Source organism: Akebia trifoliata, chromosome 10, assembly GCF_017979445.1.
Source record: "Akebia trifoliata isolate Shusen 1 chromosome 10, ASM1797944v1, whole genome shotgun sequence".
Classification (NCBI taxonomy): Eukaryota; Viridiplantae; Streptophyta; class Magnoliopsida; order Ranunculales; family Lardizabalaceae; genus Akebia; species Akebia trifoliata.
Window position 1 is genome coordinate 24,383,789 of NC_141384.1, and position 22,212 is coordinate 24,406,000.

The 22,212-nt window shown below is 35.2% G+C and overlaps 1 protein-coding gene across 1 annotated transcript in view; it reads right to left on the minus strand.

Annotated features, from left to right (window-relative positions):
* ASG3 (SNF2 domain-containing protein / helicase domain-containing protein) overlaps positions 1–18,986 on the minus strand; it is a 40,338-nt gene extending 21,352 nt beyond the window's left edge. Inside the window, 11 exon segments of the mRNA XM_086455178.1 lie at positions 426–629; positions 743–850; positions 1,168–1,257; positions 1,782–1,899; positions 2,043–2,178; positions 7,623–7,803; positions 14,517–14,651; positions 14,760–14,920; positions 15,031–15,109; positions 18,588–18,595; positions 18,681–18,986. Coding sequence (XP_086311304.1) covers positions 426–629; positions 743–850; positions 1,168–1,257; positions 1,782–1,899; positions 2,043–2,178; positions 7,623–7,803; positions 14,517–14,651; positions 14,760–14,920; positions 15,031–15,109; positions 18,588–18,595; positions 18,681–18,876 — 1,416 coding nt within the window. The 5' untranslated portion in view covers positions 18,877–18,986.
* Positions 18,987–22,212: the final 3,226 nt, after the last annotated feature.

A 22,212-nucleotide genomic window follows, 5' to 3' on the forward strand; every position in this document is an offset into this window, starting at 1 on the left:
CCAGACAATATTATTTAGCCTCTAAGGTGTCATTCTTCACTCACCTCAGAGCCAATGTTCTTCACTCCAATCACTTAATGTAACCGAAGCTTGGATTCTTGTCAATTAAGTTAGTCAGCAATCACTATACTTAAGTGATCTTCTTTCCATAAAATGGTAGTAGTTTTTTTTCTCTCACAATCCATTTCTTATGTTTGTTTTCTATTTCAGGTCCAATTATGCATATCTAGAAATCCCAAAACATAGACGTAACAACCTATTGCAGCACATGAATTATGAATTATGAACAAAGCAACCTTTCTGACAATTTGCTACAGACACATACCAACACATATGAACAAAAAACAAATTAAACTAAATTATGGCTTCCATAATAGGTATAAATATCTTGGAAACAATCTGTCAAGAATTTTCCAATAACTCACAGTATCAGCAGCAACAAGATTCAGGCCAACTCCTCCTGCTCTAGTCGATATCATAAAGACAAATGCACCATCTCGATCAGTAGAGGAATTCAAAACACCCTTAACCGGTTGATCACTGAAGCTTCTTATAGCGGCAAAGCGCTCCTCGGCACGAATAGAACCATCAAGCCGTTCATATGTATATTTCCGCAACTCCAAGAAATCCTTGATATTACATAAAATGCAAAAAAGAAAAAAAATACAGATATAGGTACACAAATCCTAATTGTAATAGAGCTTAATTATACGTTCACAACTCATTGTTTCTGACAACAAACCTGAAGAATATCAAGTGTATGAGTCATCTGAGCGAATAGTAGAACTCGGTGTCCAGCAGCATGTAGCTTCTGAAGAAGTTGGTCCAAAATAATAAGTTTACCGCTAGCCTGACCAATATGATGTGCAAAAAAAGAAGGAATTACATATGTTTGGCATGAAATATGATATGAGGAACAAACAGAAAATCTAGAAATTCAATGTTGTCAATATTATGCAGCACGGCAGATAATTCGCCATTCAGAAGGGCAAGAGTAACTACATGAACGTTGTCTTTTCTCTTCTTTTCTTCTCTTTTTTGCTTTCCTTTCTAATTACTTACTTTTTTTTCACCCTTTTTTTTCTCAAAGGGGAGGGAGGTTGCTTTGGCAGGTGTTCGGAGAACCTTGTTCAATTATGTTAAAAAATATATATATGTCATGATTACCTGAACCAGGTGTTCACCCTCTTCATATGGTTCAGGCTCAATACCAGGGAAGAGATAAGGATGACTACAAGCTTTTCTAAGTTGTATCACCTGAAATGAAGGGGCATAGTTAGCAGGTAACAGCTACAAGGAAAAAAAATGAGTTAAAATATAATTCTTTCAAAGTCTAATTAAATTAATATACATTAAATAAAAAGCAGAATTAGACAGATGATCATGGTGGAAAGTAGCTTATGCTCTACAATTGAAAACAACATCCCAAACACTTTTTACTCTTTCAACAACCTTCAAAACTAGAATGTTAAGTAGTCCTAGAATTATGTGAAGGTGGATGCTCCATAGGGCATGTTAAGACCTTTGGATCAAACATGTCATCAAATTGCTGAGGGACTTGGATGAACCTCCCATCCCAAAAAGAAGCCTTTTGTAGACAAAAGAAAAACACTCAAATTTCAGTGGTCACCCATTAAAGTGGCACCAACTGTAGTGTAACCAAACCATATTAATTGAAAAAAATTAACAACAGCCCCTAAAGTTTTCAGTTCCACAGCATATACAAGAAAAAGATGACGGACAAAGATGTTCAAGATGATAAGTTAAGACATCAGTATTACAATATTCTGTAAGGACTGGTGGTTAGAAGTTCTGGAAGAGAATGCAAGAAGTTTAGGAAGCTCCCTTCTCAGTATTGATACGTAGACCTTCTTTTGCAGGGTTACCAGCGGTGCCATCCTATCAAGATAAATTTTGCAAGGATTATTCCATGCAAACAAGCCAAAGAAGATTTCCAAAACTCGACCACAGGAGAAACAAAGAAAGGATTAAAGGGAATATAACACAATCTAGCAATTTAAAACCAGAGTCGAGAATCTAACACAGTAATCTCAGTAAGAGGTGGTAGCACAAGAGTTCCAGACTCAATAAGCATGGATTTTGTTCGCCGAAGCATAAATGCTCCCAATAGGTATTTCAAAATTTTGAATTGTTCCTTAACTTTGGCTGGATCATGACCTGCTTGGCAAATGCACATGATATTTCAGGATGATGCTTTATTCACCCATATTTGAGGAAACTCCAATGCTTAATACGAGACATAAAAGTGAGGAATTTGTGAAAATGATCCTAAACATCCACAGTGATACAGCATACATAAATGTTCCAACAAAATGAAAAATACATCAATGCATGGCAACCCATCTCCAAAGTAATGTGTGACATGGATAACATCGTCTCATACAAAATAAAAAAATATAAAATCATCTCTTTCTTCATACTCAAAATAATGATGGAAATACAACAACCAGAAGGTAATTATAAACAACAAAGCATTAGCATTAGCAGTGTTCTGCTCCAATGGATGAATCACAACAATAATACTTGCAGAAAATGGAAGTCTAAATGCTAGTGGAAGAGGATTCAAGAATGAAGTGGGGGAGTATTGGGTCTGCATTTTAAGAATGAAAAAGTAATAAAGAAGCATTACTTACATTAAAAAGTTTCAAAATATATGTATACATTTCAAAGTAATGTTTTCTAAGGCGTAGGCCTAAGCGATGAGGCTCACCTCAGGGTTAAACTCACAAAAAAGGCTTTGAAACATTAACAAATGGTCCTTTTCCCTCGTAGACTTTATTCAAAGAGGTGTTCCCTGTTATAGCACTTAATTTAATTTACATAGAAGTCCTCAACTACGTAACTCCAGCAATGTCTAGCTCTTCTTTCCATAATTGTTCTATCTCTTCCATACTTCTACTTTTCTCTTTATATTGAACCAGCTCCACCACTTTTTTGTCTAGTCTTGGAGTGGTATTATGCATTTTAGTAGGAGTGATTGCGAGTTTGTGACTCTCTTAACTGCTACTTCTTGTTTGAGGGATTAAACTTGGAAGGTTGCAAGTATGAAAGTGAATGTGATTTTGTTTTAATTTGATTTTGATGAATTCAGAATATTGATTTGGATATTTGATGCAGGATAATCGGGGAAGAAGAGGAAAAAAAAGGGGTTGGGGAATTTGGTTTAGGATTTTGAGCAAGGATTTAAAAAAATGGGGTTAGGAAAATCTGATTTGGGATTTGGAATTGGGTTAAGGATTTTGGTGACAATAGGAAAAGGTTTTCAAAATCCCAATTGGCTATTGAGATGTAAAATGCAAAGTTTTGTAAATTACGATATTTTGATTGAGATTGGATAAGGGTTAAAAAAAAGGGAAAAGGTTAAGATTGATAGGGTAAAGATTAAAGGTTTAAGAGAATGGAGAAAGGATTAAGGGTTGAGGAAAATGAATTTCAACAAATCAAGATTCAAGAAGAGTCATGCTACTGGCACCCACCATATACGCTCTCCATGCCACTGAAGTTAAAAAAACAAAAACATAACAAAAAAGGAAATTACACCAATACCCTCATTGAATTACTCTACACACCTATCATCTTCTCCATCTACTAAATGAAAATTCCAACCATCTTCTCTATCCATCCTCTCCTTCTTCTCCACCATCTACCTCTCTCTCTCAATCTTCTTTTTCATATTCATCTCCTTTTGAGTTTTGTGAGAGGTTGAATCGATGGAGATAAGGTTTTATAGGTTTTTCTTTCAAGAATCTTATTTCTTTGATTCTTCTTTAACTCTTGTTTGCATTAAATCATCCAAATAGATAGAAAACCATTGTTAAAAGCTTCAAAACAATGATTTCAAATCAAAGAACTTGGAGTTTTTTGACAGATATCGTTTAGTATATTCAGACCGAAATTGTTTTAGTCGATTCGGTAAGTATTCTCCTGAACATTACAAAACCGATTCAGTGGAATCCTACCGAAGCACTCAGATTTTTTGATAGATATTGTTCAGTAGATTCGGGCCGAACTTGTTTTAGAAGATTCAGTAAGTATCCTACCGGATGTAACTTTCTATTGAACATTACAAATTCGATTTGATAGGTACCTACTGAACATACAAAATAGATTCGGTAGACATGAATGGATGTTAGGGTTACACGAGAAAAGTTTTGTTCAGTAGGTGCCCACCGAATCAATTATGTAATGTTTGGTAAGAAGTTATGATCAGTAGGATACTTACTGAATTGGCTAAAACAAGTTCAATCTGAACCTACCGAAGAAAATCTGTCAAAAAACGGAGTTCTTCAATTCAAAATCGTCGTTTTGAAGGTTTTAATAGTGGTTTTTTCATCTTCTTTGATGATTAAATTCAAAAAAAAAAAAAAGTAGAATAAAATAAGATTTTGAAAAAAAAAAACCCTAAAACCTAATCTCCATTAATTCTACCTCTCACAAAACTCAAAAGGAGGTGAATATGAAAAAGAAGAACAAGAACATTGAGGGAGAGAGAGAAAGAGGTAGATGGTGGAGAAGAATGAGAGAATGGATAGAGAAGATGGTGGGTGTATGGAAAAGGGTAAAAATATAATTTTCTTTAAAAAAACTTAAATAGACGCAAAGAGCATATATAGTGGGCGCTAGTAGCATGACTCATTCAAGAAATCAAAAATCAAGAATTCTTGAAAAAAATTAAGAAAATAGAGTTCATGGGTTGGTTTTTTGAAAGAATTAGAGAATTCTTAATGGTCTCTTGATCCCTCACAAATAAACAAAAAAAAAATGTAAAAAATATGGATTGAAGAAGATTAAAAAAAAATTGATATTTACTTTGGATTCACTCCAATAATTTCTATGACATCAATCATGTTGAATGCACCAACATCCAAACCATAATATATAAAAAATCATTCCATTCATCAATTATCTGAAATCAATTACAATAGTCATATATATAGGCTAGACTCAAAGTCCTAATTCTAAAATAATATTTAAAAAAAATGACACTTTTGACCTTGAGATGCAAATCCCATATAGAATTTAATAACTTACTAGTATTTTGACCATAACTTTCTCAAAACTCATTGGAATCACAAAATCTTGGACTTATTGGATGTGAAACTGAATAACCTTTCAAACGACATTAAAATCAACTTAATAAGATAAGTTTTGACCACTCAAAATAAGGCCTAAATAAGTAACGTAAATAGTACTTAGACTTAAATCAAATTCCTAAACTAACCTAATAGTAAACCTCTAGAATAAATAAGACTAGGAAAATGAAGTAGGCCCATAATAAACTTCTAGAATAAATAAGACTAGAAAAATGAAATAGGACTATAATTAAAGCCCAATATTTAAAATATAATATAATCTTAAAACTAAAACATGATCCAAATAGGTTAGGCCCACGACCTCTAATGTCCCCATCAACATTAATTTTTGGAATGTGAATTTATGAATGGTCATTTTTTTATATTTTCTCTTTTATTGGAATTTCTCAATTTATTTATCCAAATATTAAATAATTTATCGAATAAAGATATGCATGCTTATTAGGCTTAAACCTCTAGGCATTGGATAAAGAAACGTCTCGCTTCACACGTTAGTATTTAAAAACATTATTTCAAAGAATTTAAGACTAAGGTTAAACTGAGTGCCTAACATAGTTTTCCATGAGCAGGAAAGGACATTAAAGTTCATGGACACTTTGTTCTAGTGAAGATCTGTTAAAAAGAGGTTCTAGTACTTCATATGTCAATCACCAAATTCGTTAGCCAACAGATTAAATGGGTACTAACCATAGTTGGTATTTAACAGATTGTTACCGAGCTAAGATAGTTAGTAGTTCAATTTATATTACTAGTATTTGTAATAGAGGTACATTAGATATTACTGTTATTGTTAATCTTCTAGCACCAAAGTAGTTATAAGTGGTAGTAGTGATACTCTTGCTTTTCTTAAGTTAGTAAACAAGGAAATAGATGAGAACATGACGATTCCTCCATTTCCCTCCACCTTCTTGGCTTTCTAGTAGGAGTGGCTTCTTTTGATATAGACAATCTTTTTTTGTAAGTAAAATTTCATTAATACGACTAGACAACAGTCGAGACTCAAGATGACAAACCAGAAGAACAAAGACCAAACAACAAGCACTACTCTAGGAAACTTTTGCCGACTTTTCCCATCTCCCCGGTTTAAAGAACACACCTATAAACTCCTTAAATACTTTACTCCAAAAATCCACAAGACCCATTATTAGAATGAAAATATCTTGCAAAGAGTGCATGTTCCCTTCAAATAAATAGCTATCCCTCCCCTTCCATAAGCCCCACTTACAAGTCAAACTCCACCAAATCCTCTTAAGACACTAAGAAGGCTAAGCCCCCCCAAATCCAAGATTGGAATAAGGACCGAATTGATGCAACCCAACTAAGTTACAATTGTCCAATTAATTTACTCATGGATTAGGTGGGAAAAGCCCTCAATTATACCCATCGAATTCCGGACACCAACATTTATTTAGTACTAACAAGAATCATTTGCATCTTCCAAGATGCTAAAGGACGAAAGGAAAAACAAATAAGTGGGTTGAGTTGGTGAAAAAGGGTGCGAGCACATTTAAATAAGAATTAACAAACAACATGGCTTTAAACAAAATAGAATGGTGGAACAAGATTTGTAAAGCTGACCGCAAATTTTTGGGATAAGCCTTAAAGTTTTTCAATAAAGAGTCACCTAGGTATCAAGGTTCAGTTGGTCCCCATGATTACTTCTAAGCTAGATGTATTGCAAACAATTGCAAAATTGATCACCTTCAACATATGATAAAAAATGCAAAGAATTTTGATAAATTGCTCCTGAATCATACATGTTTTTCTCTATTACTTTTCTTCTTTGATAAGGGAGCATCAAGCTAAACTAAATTAGATATGTAAAAGAACTGTCACCTCAAATAAACTGCAAACCATGTAATCCAAATATATCAAAACGAACATTGAACTAATGTCCAAAATATCTCTTTTTCCATGATATATCAACCTGTATCCCTCCTATATCGGGGTAGCACAACATACAGGCTTCTACACATTCTATTAAACCTGCCTATATGAATGACAAGGAAAGATAAAGAAAGAGAGCTTCTATTGGCACCCAACTTTTACTTATTACACCCCAATTTCTTAAATTATTTATCACACCCCAATTAAAGATTAAAACACACTATTCAAACATTACAAAGGTTTAGGTCAAGTTAGTATCTCAACATTACAAACCATTATAACACTCATTCAAACAATTTCAGTAGTTGTTTACAATTATGATTAGGCTCATAAAAAATCCAAAACCTAAAAATAGAAATCTAAAAAATGAGAGAGCTTCTAATGGTACCCAAACTTTTACTTATTCTCAAACATTCATTTATTTTTCATATTTTTAATTGGGGTGTAATAAGTAAAAGTTGGGTGCCAATAGCAACTCTCTAAAGAAATCCATGAAAAACTTAAGACAACAGGAACAATTGTTACATTCAAGGAATTCATAAGATCTAGCAGTGTATCTTGCCAATTCTAGAATGAAGCCAAAAACCAATAGCACTGACATTAAATAGGTATAAAACAAACCTTTTGAAGGATCTCCGGCTTCCTTAAATGTGGAAAGAAACTGCTCCAATGTCCCAAAGACCTTAGGCATACAAAAATGCATTAGTGCCCAGAGTTCAGAAAGATTGTTTTGGATAGGGGTCCCTGTCATCAATAAACGTCTTGGCATGATGAACCGTTGTTCTAGCACCTTGTACAAAACCTGCAAATGTTGAACAATTAGTAATCTGCAATGGGTATTACGAATAAAAGTTAAATAAATTATGTGGTTTGTCTCTTATTCATATTTAATCTGGTTTTTCCTTGGAAAGGTACTTTCCCATCTCAAGTACTAGAGTTGTCAGCCCCACGCCCCCACTTGCCCTTGGTGGGTAGGGAGAACAAAATATAAAACTCATCTTTGCTTTGAGGGTTTGTATGGATTTGAATCAAATGCTAGTGTTTGCAATAAGAGTCGGTTATTGCAATCCATTAGCGACATATTTTTTACATGATCTCAATAAGGTAAAACAACTTTCTCAACTTAATGTTGACAAATCTAAAATATTTTTTAATGGGTATTGAATTAGACTTTCCTAGAAGGAAATAACAGAGATGGTGGAGGAATACCATTTAGTGAACTAAACACGGCATCGAAATGACCAAATATCATTTGACACATTGCATCAATAGCATACTAATTTATGACAACCACAATATTGAAAGTATGAATTTTGATATGTAAAATGGAATACCCGTTAGTGTATGTTATTAACAGATAACAAAGGAATTGGTTGCTAAATGCAAAACAAGAACCATGGAGGGAAATCATGGAATTCAAGTGTTTCAAAATTGTTGTGCAGAAGCGTCACAAGTAAAAATAAAGAAAAACGAACACACAAGATTTACGTGGTCGGCAAATTGTCTACGTCCATGGAGGAGATGGAGAAAAAATCCACTATCAATAATAAAGATTACAGACTCTGTCTTCTGCCACAAGGAACCTCACAGAGCAAAAAACGTAAAGAAACCCTACCCAAAAATACATATATATATACCCAAAAAAAATCGTCTCAGGGGCACTACCCCTGAGTATGGGCTCAATCGGGTTGAGCACACTCCGCCTCCAAAAAGGTCCCCCTTGATATTGTTTTGCTTTTTGAAGCCCAATAAGAATACTAGAATCTAACAACAAAAATAATAGGAACAACATAAAGCCATGAAGTGCAAATTTAGTAAAGGTACACAAAAGGAATGAGGTACATGTGAAGATTGAAGGAACTTCCAAAAGGAAAAAAAAAAAAAGGACTAATGGGAGGGAGTACCCATTAACAATTCCCATATCTCCATTCAGTTAGTTAAAATAAGGGAGCAATTAAGATGGGTAAAAGGAAACAGCAGGAGGAAAAAATTAGTTTTTTTTAATATATATATTTGTTATTCACTCGTTTATTAATATATACTTTCATTATGAGAATTGACAATTATTCTCCAATTCTTCTTAGTATCAGAGCCTATAGGGAATCCATCGATTGTTTCTCCTTTGACTCCTAGACCTCTTGGAGTTACACAATTGACACCTCCCCTCTCTTTTACTAACTTCCCAACAACCCATCTGACTCTTAAGGACCAAACCTAAGCAAGGAGTCTTCGTTGAAGGGTCTCCCTCTTTTACCTTAATCGCACCATGAGATAGACTGCACTAGTGCAGTTCCTTGTTCAATTTGATCCATGTTGCTGATTGGATTGCCCTGCGATTAGGGTTTGTTGCTATTGTGTGAGGTTATTTTGTGGGGCTGCTAGGTGCATCACTTCAGATTTACACATGTTGGTTGATCTGCGATATAGTTGAGGCTGTTGTTGTGTAAGGTTGCAGCTATGTGAGGTTGTTTTGTGGGGTTGCTAGTTGAATCACTGTAGATTTACACATGTTGTGTGGGTGCCCTACTGCCCTGCGATGGACTTTTTGTGTATCTTGTGCCTCCTTGCTGCCCTACGATAAGGTTTAAAGCCCTCCGATAGTTTTCTTGTTTTTAGCTAGGCTGCGTGATAGAGGTTCACCACCCCCATCTTCTCTTGCTATTGCTGTTTTTTGGTGTGGCTAGGCTGTGTGACAGAGGTTCACCACCCCTACCTTCTTTGGTTATTGTTTTTTTGATCGCACATTGGTTTGAGGTTGCAAGAGAACTCCCTTCAAACCAAAAATGTCCATCTTATTGCCCTACTCTTGAAACTCCTCTTGTTCTTCGTACAATATGACATTGAACCAAGAGATCAAGGAATTTAATATTATTCTTGGGGCAAATTCCTCGTCCCAATGTATTACCAATGCCTTATTAGATGGTCGGAATTTTCAGTCATGGTCTCGGTCTGTGAGACTCTATTTAGGGAGTCGAGGTAAATCGGGATGGCTTTTGGGCACCATCACTAAGCCACTCATCACCAATCCCAAATTTGAACAATGGGAGATCGACAACTGCACCCTTCTTGAGTGGTTGTTTAATTTCATGGAGCAACGCATCTACACCATGTTTATTTATCATGAGATGGTCTCCTCTTTGTGGTCCGCTCTCACTTAGACATATGCGCATGCTCGGAATGATTCAAGGATCTATGAGTTATATCATGACATTACACAAACTATTCAAGGTACTCAGAGTATAGCTGATTATTTTGGTTTTCTTCAGTTTCGTTGAGAGGAGCCCTCTCATTATGAGTCTATAATTGAATATTCTACAGAGGCAGCCAGGTATGTGATTAAGAGGATTTCTCGACATCAGACATACCAGTTTCTTATGGGCCAATGATCTGAGTTTGAGGCACTACGGACCCAGATCCTTAACACCTCTCATTTGCCTTCCTTATTTGAAGCCTTTGCAACTATTGATAGTGATGAGCGTCGTCGTCGTCGTGTAGTACCATCTCAGACTCAGGCCCTTGGTATTCTTTATGCACTAGCTACAAATCAGATGGCTTTAGCAACCAATTCAGGTTTCTCTGACTTTCGTGCCCAGGGATTTGGGAGTCATGGCCATGAAGGCCGTGATTGTGCTAAAGGAAGTGGTCCTACTTGTAGTCATTGTGGGAAGACTAGCCATGAAAAGGCCGATGTTTTCAGCTATATCCCCATCTGCTGCGATCTCCTGCCACTCCTACTTTGGGGTATTCTGCTCCTCGTGCTACCACTGAGGAGTCATCACCAGTTCTTCTCACTGATCCTCCGTCTTCTCTTGGCACTATTGATTTGTAACAACTTCAGACTCAGATTGTCGTTATTGTACAGGATCAGATCCATGCTCATACTCTCTGCATTTCATACCACTTAATCTAGTTCTACTCCTCTTACTTGGATAATTGATTCTAGTGTCTCTGATCACATGACTAGTGAGTCTAGTCATTTTACTTGAATAAGGAGGTTCACCTTGCTGTGGGTCCCTTATTCCTATCCACAACAAGGGTACCATCCCCTTATCCTCTGACTTTTCTCCTGAATTTGTTCTTCATGTTTCGAACCTATCTCTAAACTTTTTGTCTGTGAGTAGTATTACCAAATCTCTAAATTGTTCCGTAACTTTTTTTCCTACTCACTGTATTTTTCAAGACCTGCCTTTGAGGAGGATTTTTGACAAGGGGTATGAGAAAGATGGGCTGTATCTGTTTGGATCTCAACCTACAGTTGGTCCGGCTTTTGTACCTCCACTCCCTGAGAACCATAGATTTATGGCATACTCGCTTAGGATATGTTAATTTTCAGCATTTATGTTCTTTATTTCCTGTTTTAAAAACATCTTGTAGTAGAAACAAATTTCAATGCTCTGTATGTGAACTTTCTAAACACATGTACTTCTTATATTACTCGCATGCATCGATTTAATGCAATATTTAATTTAGTTCATTCTGATGTGTGGGGGACCTTCCCCTGTTACTACTTTTAATAGTCATAGATATTATGTTACATTTATTGACGACTATTCTCGTTGTATTTGGATTTATTTGATGCATTCTTGTTCTGAGGTGCTTCCTATTTTTGTTAATTTTCTTAAAATGATTTAGACTCGGTACAACGTCATTGTTAAATCTCTAAGGTCTGATAAGGGGAGGGGGGAAATATATTTCTGCTGGAATTCGATCACATCTCCATGAGCACGGTATGCTTCATCAGTTGACTTGCCCTATACTCTTGAACAGAACGGGGTGGCAAACGCAAGAATCACCTCCTCATGAACATTGTCCGTTGTCTTCTTCGAGGGATGTATGTTCCCAAGTTATATTGGAATATGGCAGTTCTCACTATGGTTTTTCTCCTTAACCGCGTTTTAAGTCGCACCTTAGGGGGAGTGGTGCATTTTCGTATTCTTCGACCTTATAACATTTTCTTCCACATTACTCCTAGAGTCTTTGGGTGCACTTGTTTTGTTTAGGACAAGACCCCTTATCGCACAAAATTAGATGACAAAGTCATTTGGTGTGTTTTATTGGGTTACTCATTTATGTCAAAAGGGTATCGTTATGATCATATTTCTCATCGTGTAATTCACTCTTTGGATGTCACCTTTTTAAAAATGTTCCCTACTTTCGTACTACATCTTCTTTATAGGACTCTTTTCCTTTGCAGAATCCCTCTCCTATAGTACTACCATCTCCAGTTTTCTCTTCATCTTCATCTTCGTCAACGCTGAAGGTTTACTCTCGTCGCCCTCCCCCCTCTCCAACCTTGCCAACCTCCTTTTGGACTCAGATATATCCTCTTTTACTCTTACTCCTATTCCTTCTATTTATGATTCTCACTTGCCTATTGCACGTCACAAAGGTAAGCGGGGATGTGTTACTGATCATCCAATTGCATAGTTTGTTTCTTATCAGGAACTTTCTCCCTCTTACCAAGCCTACCTTGTTGACACTGATTCTATTCGAGTTCCTCGGTCTGTATCAAAAGCGCTGCGAGATCCTAGGTGGAGTTGAGCCATGATTACTAAAATGGATGCTCTACAGAAAAATCACACATGAGAGCTTGTTCATTTTCCCTTTGGGGAACGAACTGTTGGTTGTAAATGGGTTTTCAATGTTAAATATCTCTCGGATGACACTATTGACCGGTAAAAGGCACGTCTCATTGCTAAGGGTTTTACGCAGACTCCAAAAAAAGATTTTGATGCTATATTTGTTCCTATATCCACTCTCCATTGTTTACCTCCTAATCTCTTTCACTGCATGTCACTCATGGCCCCTTCACCAATTCGATGTGAAGAATACATTTCTAAATGGTGACCTGACTGAGGTTATTTACATGAACCCCCCTCCTGGGTTTCGCCTTCAAGGGGAGTATTCGGGGACGGTCTGTTGCCTTCTCAAATTTCTTTAAGCAGTCCCGACAAGCCTGATTTCAACGTTTCTCTGAGGTTATTTTATCTCTAGAATTCTCCAGATGCCACTCAGATCATACTTGCTTTATTCGCTAAGGAGTGAATGATCGCTGCACCATTGTTTTATTTTATGTGAATGACATTACTGTGACTGGAGATGATATACAATAAATTGACAACGTAAATAGGCTTGAGGTTAGAGATTTGGGTCCGCTTAAGTACTTCTTGGGAATAGAAGTGGCCCGCTCACGCCATAGTATTTCACTATCTCAACACAAATACACTTTGGATTTTCTTTAAGACACTGGGATACTTGGTTATCTTCCTACCTCCTCCCCTATAGATCAAATCATCGTCTTCATGCCAAAATCTGGTGATCTTTTATCTAATCATTCTTCTTATCAAAAACACATAGGCCAATTGATTTATCTTACCAACACTAGACCGGATTTGACCTTTGCGGTTAGTGCAGTTAGTCAGTTCATGTATACTCCGCACTCCTCTCATCTTGATGTCTTTTATCGTATTCTTCGCTACTTGAAGTCTCGTCCTAGTCTTGGACTTTTATACTTGTCTATTGCCCAGCCATAGTTATCATGTTTCACTGATGCTGATTATGCTAATTCTCTTACAGATAGAAGATCTACCTCTGGTTTATATACTTTCTATGGTAGTAACTTGATCTCATGAAAAAGTAAGAAACAGAGTGTAGTATCTCATTCTTCTGTTGAAGCTGAGTATCGGGCTATGGCCATTGGCACTTGTGAGCTTATTTGGCTTAGATCTTTACTGACAAAGTTGGTATTTCCTATATCTGGCTCTTTCACTTTATTTTGTGCTAACAAATCTGCCATCATGCTTGTCTTTGACTCAGTTCTTCATGAAAATACCAAATATATAGAGGTTGATATTCATTTCTCAAGGAGAAAATTTGAATTTGTGCTCTTCAGACGGTCTTTGTAACTTATTCATATCAACTTGCCAATAAGCTTACGAAGTCTGTTGGTCCTTCTGTCACTATAACTCTCATCTTGTCAAGCTGGGCTAAGTTGATATATTTACCCTACCTTGAGGGGGGGTATTGGAAATAATGTTTACGTTTATGTTTTTCTATTTTTTATCTTTTTTATCTTCTATTATTTTTATGTAAGGACGTTTACGTCTATTCACTCGTTTATTAATATATATATACATCTATCAAGCTCTCATTATGAGAATTTGACAATTCTTCTTGTACATTGGTTTATACATGGCACCATTGAGAAGAAGGAATTTGGTGCAGGTTGAAGGCTCTAAATGGGAGAGAGGAATGCTATATTTAGTAAAATATATTTAGACACAAGCACTAATAACATATTTACCTCTAAAGAGAATTTAATGGTACACCAGGATTTGCGTTGCCAACTCCAAACAATTGAGAGACAAAAAAGAATAATCCATAGATTTTGAACTTACCAGCCAGCGGGTTACATAACAATGCTAGTTACCAATATTGAAATGAGCATGATATCAAAAAAGCAAGGTTCTTGAATATTTCAGAATAAATCATTTATGAGATTTTTAGTAAACATACACTGGAAGGATTTTTAAGCCGTTGAGCCTCATCAATTACAGTGTAGTTCCATGGAATTTGAGAAAGAAAATCTTGATCCATCAATGCTATGTCATATGTCGTCAAAAGGACATCAAAAGGAAAAGCTAATTGTGCCTGTAATGCATCCAAATAAACACCCATAAATGGAAAATCGAAGTAAGGTTGCGAATTGAAGTCCATAACAAAATCTTAAGAGACCAGAATGGAGGATCTAAGACTTACATCAGACGATGAGGAATGTTTCTTTACATACTCATATACTGTCCTGCGTAAACCACGTCGCAATTCTTTGTCACCAACATATCTAAGAACCCCTAGCTGAGGGCAAAATTTGGCTATCTCTGATACCCAACCATCAGTCACACTTAGAGGACATAATACCACTGCAGAGATGATATAAAAATAAGCACATGGAAAGAAATAGGAAAACCCACTCTCCCAAATCAATACTTTCTCAAGTAAAGATGCACAAAACATAAGGGGTTTAACTCACAAAATGGCCCAGGTGACATCCAATGAAATTTCAAATAACTCAAGAAAGATATAGCTTGCAAAGTCTTCCCAAGACCCATCTGCCAAAAATTCATTTCGCTTCAAATACAGTAGGTTGGCTGAAATTAGTAACAATGCAATAGTCACATAAAACAGATCACATGATAACCACATACAGATTATCTTTACTTCTATTTTTCTTTCACCTAAAACTGTTTAAAAGAAAGATGAGAAAATACTTAGTGAGGCCAAGCATAAGGTGTACAATAAATTGTGGGGACTTGGCCACCAGAACTAGCCCAAGCAGATATACTAAGGTAATTTTGAGCTTAATATGCAGCTAAGATGCACACAATTCTAAGACCCAAGTTTTTAGGCAAGATGTTGAATTGGTCAATCACATTATTTTGCATTGTAGAGGGGCCTCTGAGATCTGGAGCTTTTTCCTGTCTTTGTTTGGCTTTGTGGGTTGCCTTCCCAAATCTATCGCGGACATGCCCGATGAGTGGTCTCATCTCAACTTCCCTTACTTGGCCTCAAAGAAAATCTTATGGAGCATCACGCCAATTGCCATTAGTTGGGAATTTGGAAGGAAAGGAACTCCCAGGTTTTCGAGAATAGAGAACAACCAATTCATAGTATTATTATCTCCATTTTGGGCTTTCTTTTCTTTTGGAGCAAGGTCTTTAAGGAATTTAGAGGCATTTTCTTTGAAGATTTTTTTTGTATACATGGGTACAATCTATAATCTCTCGATTGAGTAACCTTCTCTCGATTGTTGTATCCTTTGCGGTCGTCTCGACCACCGTCTAATAGAATTTTCACTAATCAAAAAAGAAAATTGTAAGACTCAAGTCATCAATAGTATTCCCAATCATGAAACCTTCAATTCTTTTTATATCTAAACAATTATAATGATTTTCAAATCATGCAGCATGTGATCAAGGGGCATTAACAGATAGGGGACTCAGATTGGCTGCTGTATCAGATCTTAGTGCCAAGAAGCAGACAGTAACTAGAGTAGGTGCAAGAGTTTCAATTGTGCAATTGACATGGTACAGATCAAATGAGAGTGAAAGTTTAGCAATAAGACTAGTAATGCTTTATGAAATAAATAAAAAGTTGGACAGTTAATTTAGTGCCCAGAACCAAGAACCAGAGTAAGCACAAGAGTTTTGAGTACAAATCAAATGAAAGGAACAATTTTACAGGAAAGACATAAGACTACCAATGCTTTATGGAAAAGAAAAAAAAAAGCTGTGCAACCAAGAACCAACATGTTTATAGAATGAGTGTAACAAAGGCAATGATGATGAGATGGAAGTCAAGGATGAGTATATCTGACGGAATGTAGGAATACCACAGTAAAAGAAAATATAGGAATATCGTTTGAGATGGTGCGAGAAATGTAGAAGATGAGTGCCTTGACAGGGGGAACGGCTCAAACTAGCATTGAATAGCAAATAGGATTCATGTTGCTTACCTCAACATTCAAGATAAGGTACAAATTGAAGGGAGTTTCAAAACTAAAGCACATCAATAATCAATCCCGTATCCAAATGTTAAATAAGAAGAGGCGAATAATATGTCATGCCATTTATTGAACGTAAACTACTCATAGAGTGGCCAATGATTTGGATTTTGGAGAAGTGTCTAAGCTTAGTCAACCCCAATTCAACGACTGGTAAATGAATTGGAGAAGTGGCTAAGCTTAGTCAACCTTAGTTCAACCACCGGTCATCCTGTTTGTGGCATCATATGATATCATAAATAAGTTTATCTAAGATAAACAAATTATCTTCTTAATAAGATATAAAACAAAATAGAGAAGATGCATCAAGTGCATGGGTAAAGAATTCTAAATTTCATTTAAAGTCCTTGATGAGTCAATAGGCTTGAAAGATGTTTCACATGTCATTTTTGGACAATGGGGTCATGAACACTCAATGACCCCTCACATGAGCATTTTCTGAGAATATTAATGGTTGAATAACCAAGATTGCTAATATTAAGTTTGACTTATGGGCTCACAAAACTCAATAGTCCATATGATAGTTACCAAATAGGAAAAGAGTGCGAAAAACAATAAGAGAAATTGAGATGATACAACCATGTGATACAGGAAACAAGAAAAAAGTGATAAACATTTAGGAAAATGGAAGAAGAAATAGGTGGAAAAAGTGTACAATACGACATTCACATGCAATGAAGTTAGCTAGTTTGGAGCGTTTATATCATTTTTAGACTTGAAAATCACTCAAATGTGTACTAATAGAACATTCTAGATTCAAAAGAAGAAGATTGTGAATGTGCCGACTGATAGAACGGTCTGGATCTAAGTTACTGAATTCATTCCTATACCAAAGCATAGAGTGATACAAATTGAACCTGCTCGCAATATGGTTAATTCTAGGCCCATGGAGTTTAGCGAACCACAACCCAATAGATTTGTGAACCTAAACATAGCGGTTTGCTGAATTTTTCCATTCGACTTCGTCGAACTCAATATACAGAATAACTGAAATGTGAAGAAACAATGAATTTTTTGAGAAACTTGATAATGTCTCTTCATCTCCATTCTTTTTTATCCATAAAAGAGAAGTAGCTTAATAAACTCCCTTCTTTGTTTATGTGCTTCTTTCTATTTTTCTAATGATTTTTTTTATATATTTTATATTTATATTTAGAATATAGATCATTATAAGTATTTTGTTTCTGTATAACAGAATTTTTAGCATTATGATTGTGCTTCTAACTTGCTGACAAGCTTCAATCTAGATAATAAAACACGACAATTATCTTCCCCCAATTTTTATCCCCCATAAAGAGTTGTTCAGATTCATTCTCGCGTGAGTCTTGAAGAACAATTTCAACTTTATTCCTTTTCTCTCCTCCTTTTTTTAAGAATACCCCTTCAACTTTATTGCCTTTTCTCTTTTACTCATTTCCAATAGTACCCCTCCAACTTTATTGTTAAAGAATACCCCTTAAATTTTATTACTTTTTCTCTTTTACCCATTTTCAATAATACCCTTCCAACCTTATTGTCTTTTCTATTCTACCATTTTTTCAATAATACTCTCCAATTTTATTATCTTTACCCTTCTACCCTTTTCCCAATGATACCCCTGCAACTTTATTGTTTTTCCTCTTTTACCCCCTTAACCCAAAAAGGATGACAGTGTTGTAGGCATGGGAAACTCTAGTTATATATGGGTTAACCAAACTAGTCAACCTGAGCGAACAAATAACCAATTATCTCTACCTACCCCTACAAAACTAGGTTCACTTACAAGCCACGAACCGCCCAGCATGACTAATCCCACACAACCAAAAAAAACACACACACAGAGACAAATATTGCTAAATTTATAAACATTTCGTTATTAAAAGGAATCGTTCAAAATGAATAAAAACACGTATATAAAACCAAAGACAAATTCAAACGTATTTCCATTGCATTTCAGGTGCGTCCCAAAAAAAATCTTGTAGATTTCCTTGTTCGTCAAAATAACCTCTCAGAAACCCTAAATCAAATAGCAAAGTAAGGAAACCAACCTCGTCCCCTGCAAATACACCAAATACGTATAAATACGAATAAAACAGCGTACATGAATCCAACCAATTCCGAGAATAAGAAGAGACCCTAACCCAGAATAACGTTGACACCGAGAACATATCTTCGTATAAGCCATGAAATTCCTTCGACCTGATGAGGTTTCAGTGACGCCGTTACTCCAAATTCAGAAAGGTTTAACGGCGATGGCGGTTCGTTTTCCTGGTTGAGGAGACGATCGTTAGAGAAAACGTATTCGGCTGCTGCTTTGAGCCTCTGCTCATAGTTCATCTCTTTATACGGTTTCGTATAATGTAAATTATACGATGTACGGCGGTAAAACTGGACCGTTTCTCTGCTATTTCAAGTTGCTTGGCTTGCGACTTGCGAGGGAGGGAAAATATTGGTGGTGGTGACGAATAAAATGTCATTTCTGCCCTTAACCTCGGTCTTATCTTATAAACTAGAGCAAAATACCTAAGTACCCTCATCTTCCCACAATCTTCGATCTACATGCTCTTTAACCGATATGGTAAATTTCTTTCCCTGCAATTATATCTTCAATCAATTATATTCAACCTTACTTTAACTTTTGATTAATGCTGTAGTGACCTCGGTGGGGGTCATCTTGACGTGGTGGTGCATGTATGGCAGTAGATGCATTTTCTCGAGATATGAGTAAAATGCATCTATGGACATGAATGTGCCGCCGCGTCAAGGTGTCTCCTACTGAGGTCACTCTAGCACGACTCTTAATTTTTCTATGAAATCTTTGATTTTTTTTACCTAAAATTTAATTATTTTATAATTTCCAAAAAAATCATATCTTACTTTGAGATTTGAAAGTTAAAGTAATGGAATTTTTTAGGTTGAAGATGACTGTTTTTTAAAATAGAAATAAAGTATTGATGATTGATTGTGAGGGAAAAAATCAATGTTTTTTATTTACTATTGGAAGATGAGGACGTTCAAATTGTTGATGATTGATTTAAGTGGGCATGCACCAATTTGAAAACATGAGCATATCCCAAATATTCTCCAAAATGATAAATAAATATTTGTTTGTGAGGATAATTTTTTTTGTTTTTCTCACATTGCATGTCATTTTTTCACCCAAGAGGGATAGACATAGGACAAGACAAATGGAGGAGATGGATTCTACGCAAATACATCCATTTATTCTTCTTCCATCCATCTTTTTTTTTTTTTATTTCTTCATTTTCTTTTGCTTTTTCCCTCGATTGTTCTTCGCCATAACATCCTCTCCATTTAAGAATAAGAATAAGAATGAAAGAGAGAGAGAGAGAGAGATTTTGGAGGATTTCATTTTATGATAGTCTATGTGGGAAAATGAAACTCAACTTGGTGGATTTTTAGATTAGGGTGAAATTATATAGCAAATCAAATGTACAAGAAATGCGATTTTAGATGAAAAATGAAACTCCCACCACCATCTGTAATCAAACACACCCTAAGTAATTTTCCCTTGTAGGTATTTGGTGTCTAATTGTTTTGTTTTATCCATTGTTGTTGCACCACTCCCACTTAAACAAAGATGATTTGGAAAAGTCACGTCAGATCAATGAGTCAAACCAATTAAGAATCCAAGTGATCCGAAATATGAGTTTAGTGGGTTTGACCCTTGGGGTGGATTTGAATAAAAAAAATGGGATCGATTTGGTATCCCTTGATCTAAGAGAGATATGGATCTAATATGATATCCATTCCTATATTGGACTAGATCCGAATGATATATTGCTTTGAAATTTATATTTTTAAAATTAAAATTTTTAAAATATCCCTTTCCACTACTTTATTACAACGAAATCTCGTAAAATAATTAGATTATAATGGAAAAAAAATAAAATAATATAAAATTAGCAAAGAAGTAAAGCAAAAAAAAAAAAAATTGAACAATTTTAATTTATATGATTTAACTCAAATCAAGCAATTCAGTCGAGGATTCGTGTTTGGATTAAGTGAAAAGCAAAAAATGTTTCAGATATGATTTTATCTAATAGGATCCAAGTCGGATTCAGATCCCAATAGAAAAAATGGTTATAAATATGGACATACTCTAATACGGGCCGTGTTCGACTTATTTTGAGTCTAAAACCTATGATCACTCTACTTCCTGATTTCAAAATATTGTTCGAGATTGAGATAACTCAATATAGTTTAGTAACAATTGGTATTTTGAAATTTTTGTTCGAGTCCTGATTGTATTTGGATTTTGATTTTTTTATTAAAATATTTATTTATAATTTTAATATTTCTTATCTAAAAAATGATATTGTGAGCTATGACTAATAATATTTTATTAGTTTATGTATAAAATTTTACATAGTTATTTGCATATAAGTATATCTAAATAAATATTTGTAAACCGAGTTAAATAGTTCATCTTAGAAGACGAGATAACGGACGATTCAACTAGGTATCTATGTGGGGGGTGAGAAGGCCCCATTTGGAAATAGGAATCAGAAGTACTTAAACCAATACTTCCCATCCAACTCATACTATCCTTCTCAACTGCATTTTATCCCAATTCTTGCCCATTGTGACCTGGTTTTAGCTTAGATTTTTCAACATGAGTCCGAACGGATAGCCGAACCCCTTAAAGACAAAGACCATTCCTTGTCAATCTATACAACCTCGTTTTACGGTGAATTATTCTTCCTACTTCGCTTCTTTTAGCAGAAAGATTATTAATTGACGAAGCTTTCCACGAGACTAATCCTAATCAAAGCATAAAAATTAAAATTGTTGGATGACTACAAATTTACTGATTGAAGATTGGTCTCCAATCCTTGATTTATTTAAATATTTTATTTATTTATTATTTACAAAAACCTCTAAAGATAGGTGTAGGGACAAATCATTAGGAGGAGATCAAGATGATTACAATCTTGGATGAGCTAATGTGATGAAGGATTCAGATTTATTATCTCGCGCAATTGCATTCGAGACACAAGTGATTTTATGAGTTTTAAAAACCTTACTTTCTACCATCTATGTTCCCTTCTACTTCTCCCCTTGCATTTAGTACATTAATAGAAATCTATATAAAAAAAATGAAAGAGCTTCTATTGTCACCCCAACTTTAATCTATTCTCCCATTTTCTATATTTTTAATTGGAGTATGATAAGTAAAAGTTGGGGTGTCAATATCACTTCTAAAAAAATTATAAGCCATTACATTACAGACCGTAGATCATTTGCCTGGGGATACTCAGACCATAAATATTTTTCTTGTGTATCTTAAAGCAAATGATGTACAATTTTATGATGGGACGTATGTTACAGGGAAGCATCAAATTACCACAATTCATTAAAAATATAAAAGACACTTTGAATTAAAATATGGATGAATTACCATTTTGTGTTGTTGAAATGACAAATTTCGAGTCCGATACACTATTCATATTAATTCCGAAAATATGATGAATCATTTATCAGTAGATTCGTTGGTAGTTATTTTTAATTTAAAGTGACGAACTCGCACTCATAAATTACCAATGAATTCGCCATTAAAAAATAAGGATATTTTTTTCTTTAAATTCACTTAAGAATTTGCCACTTTAATTTCAGTGTATTCGTCATTTAATACCAGTCACTTCAAAATCA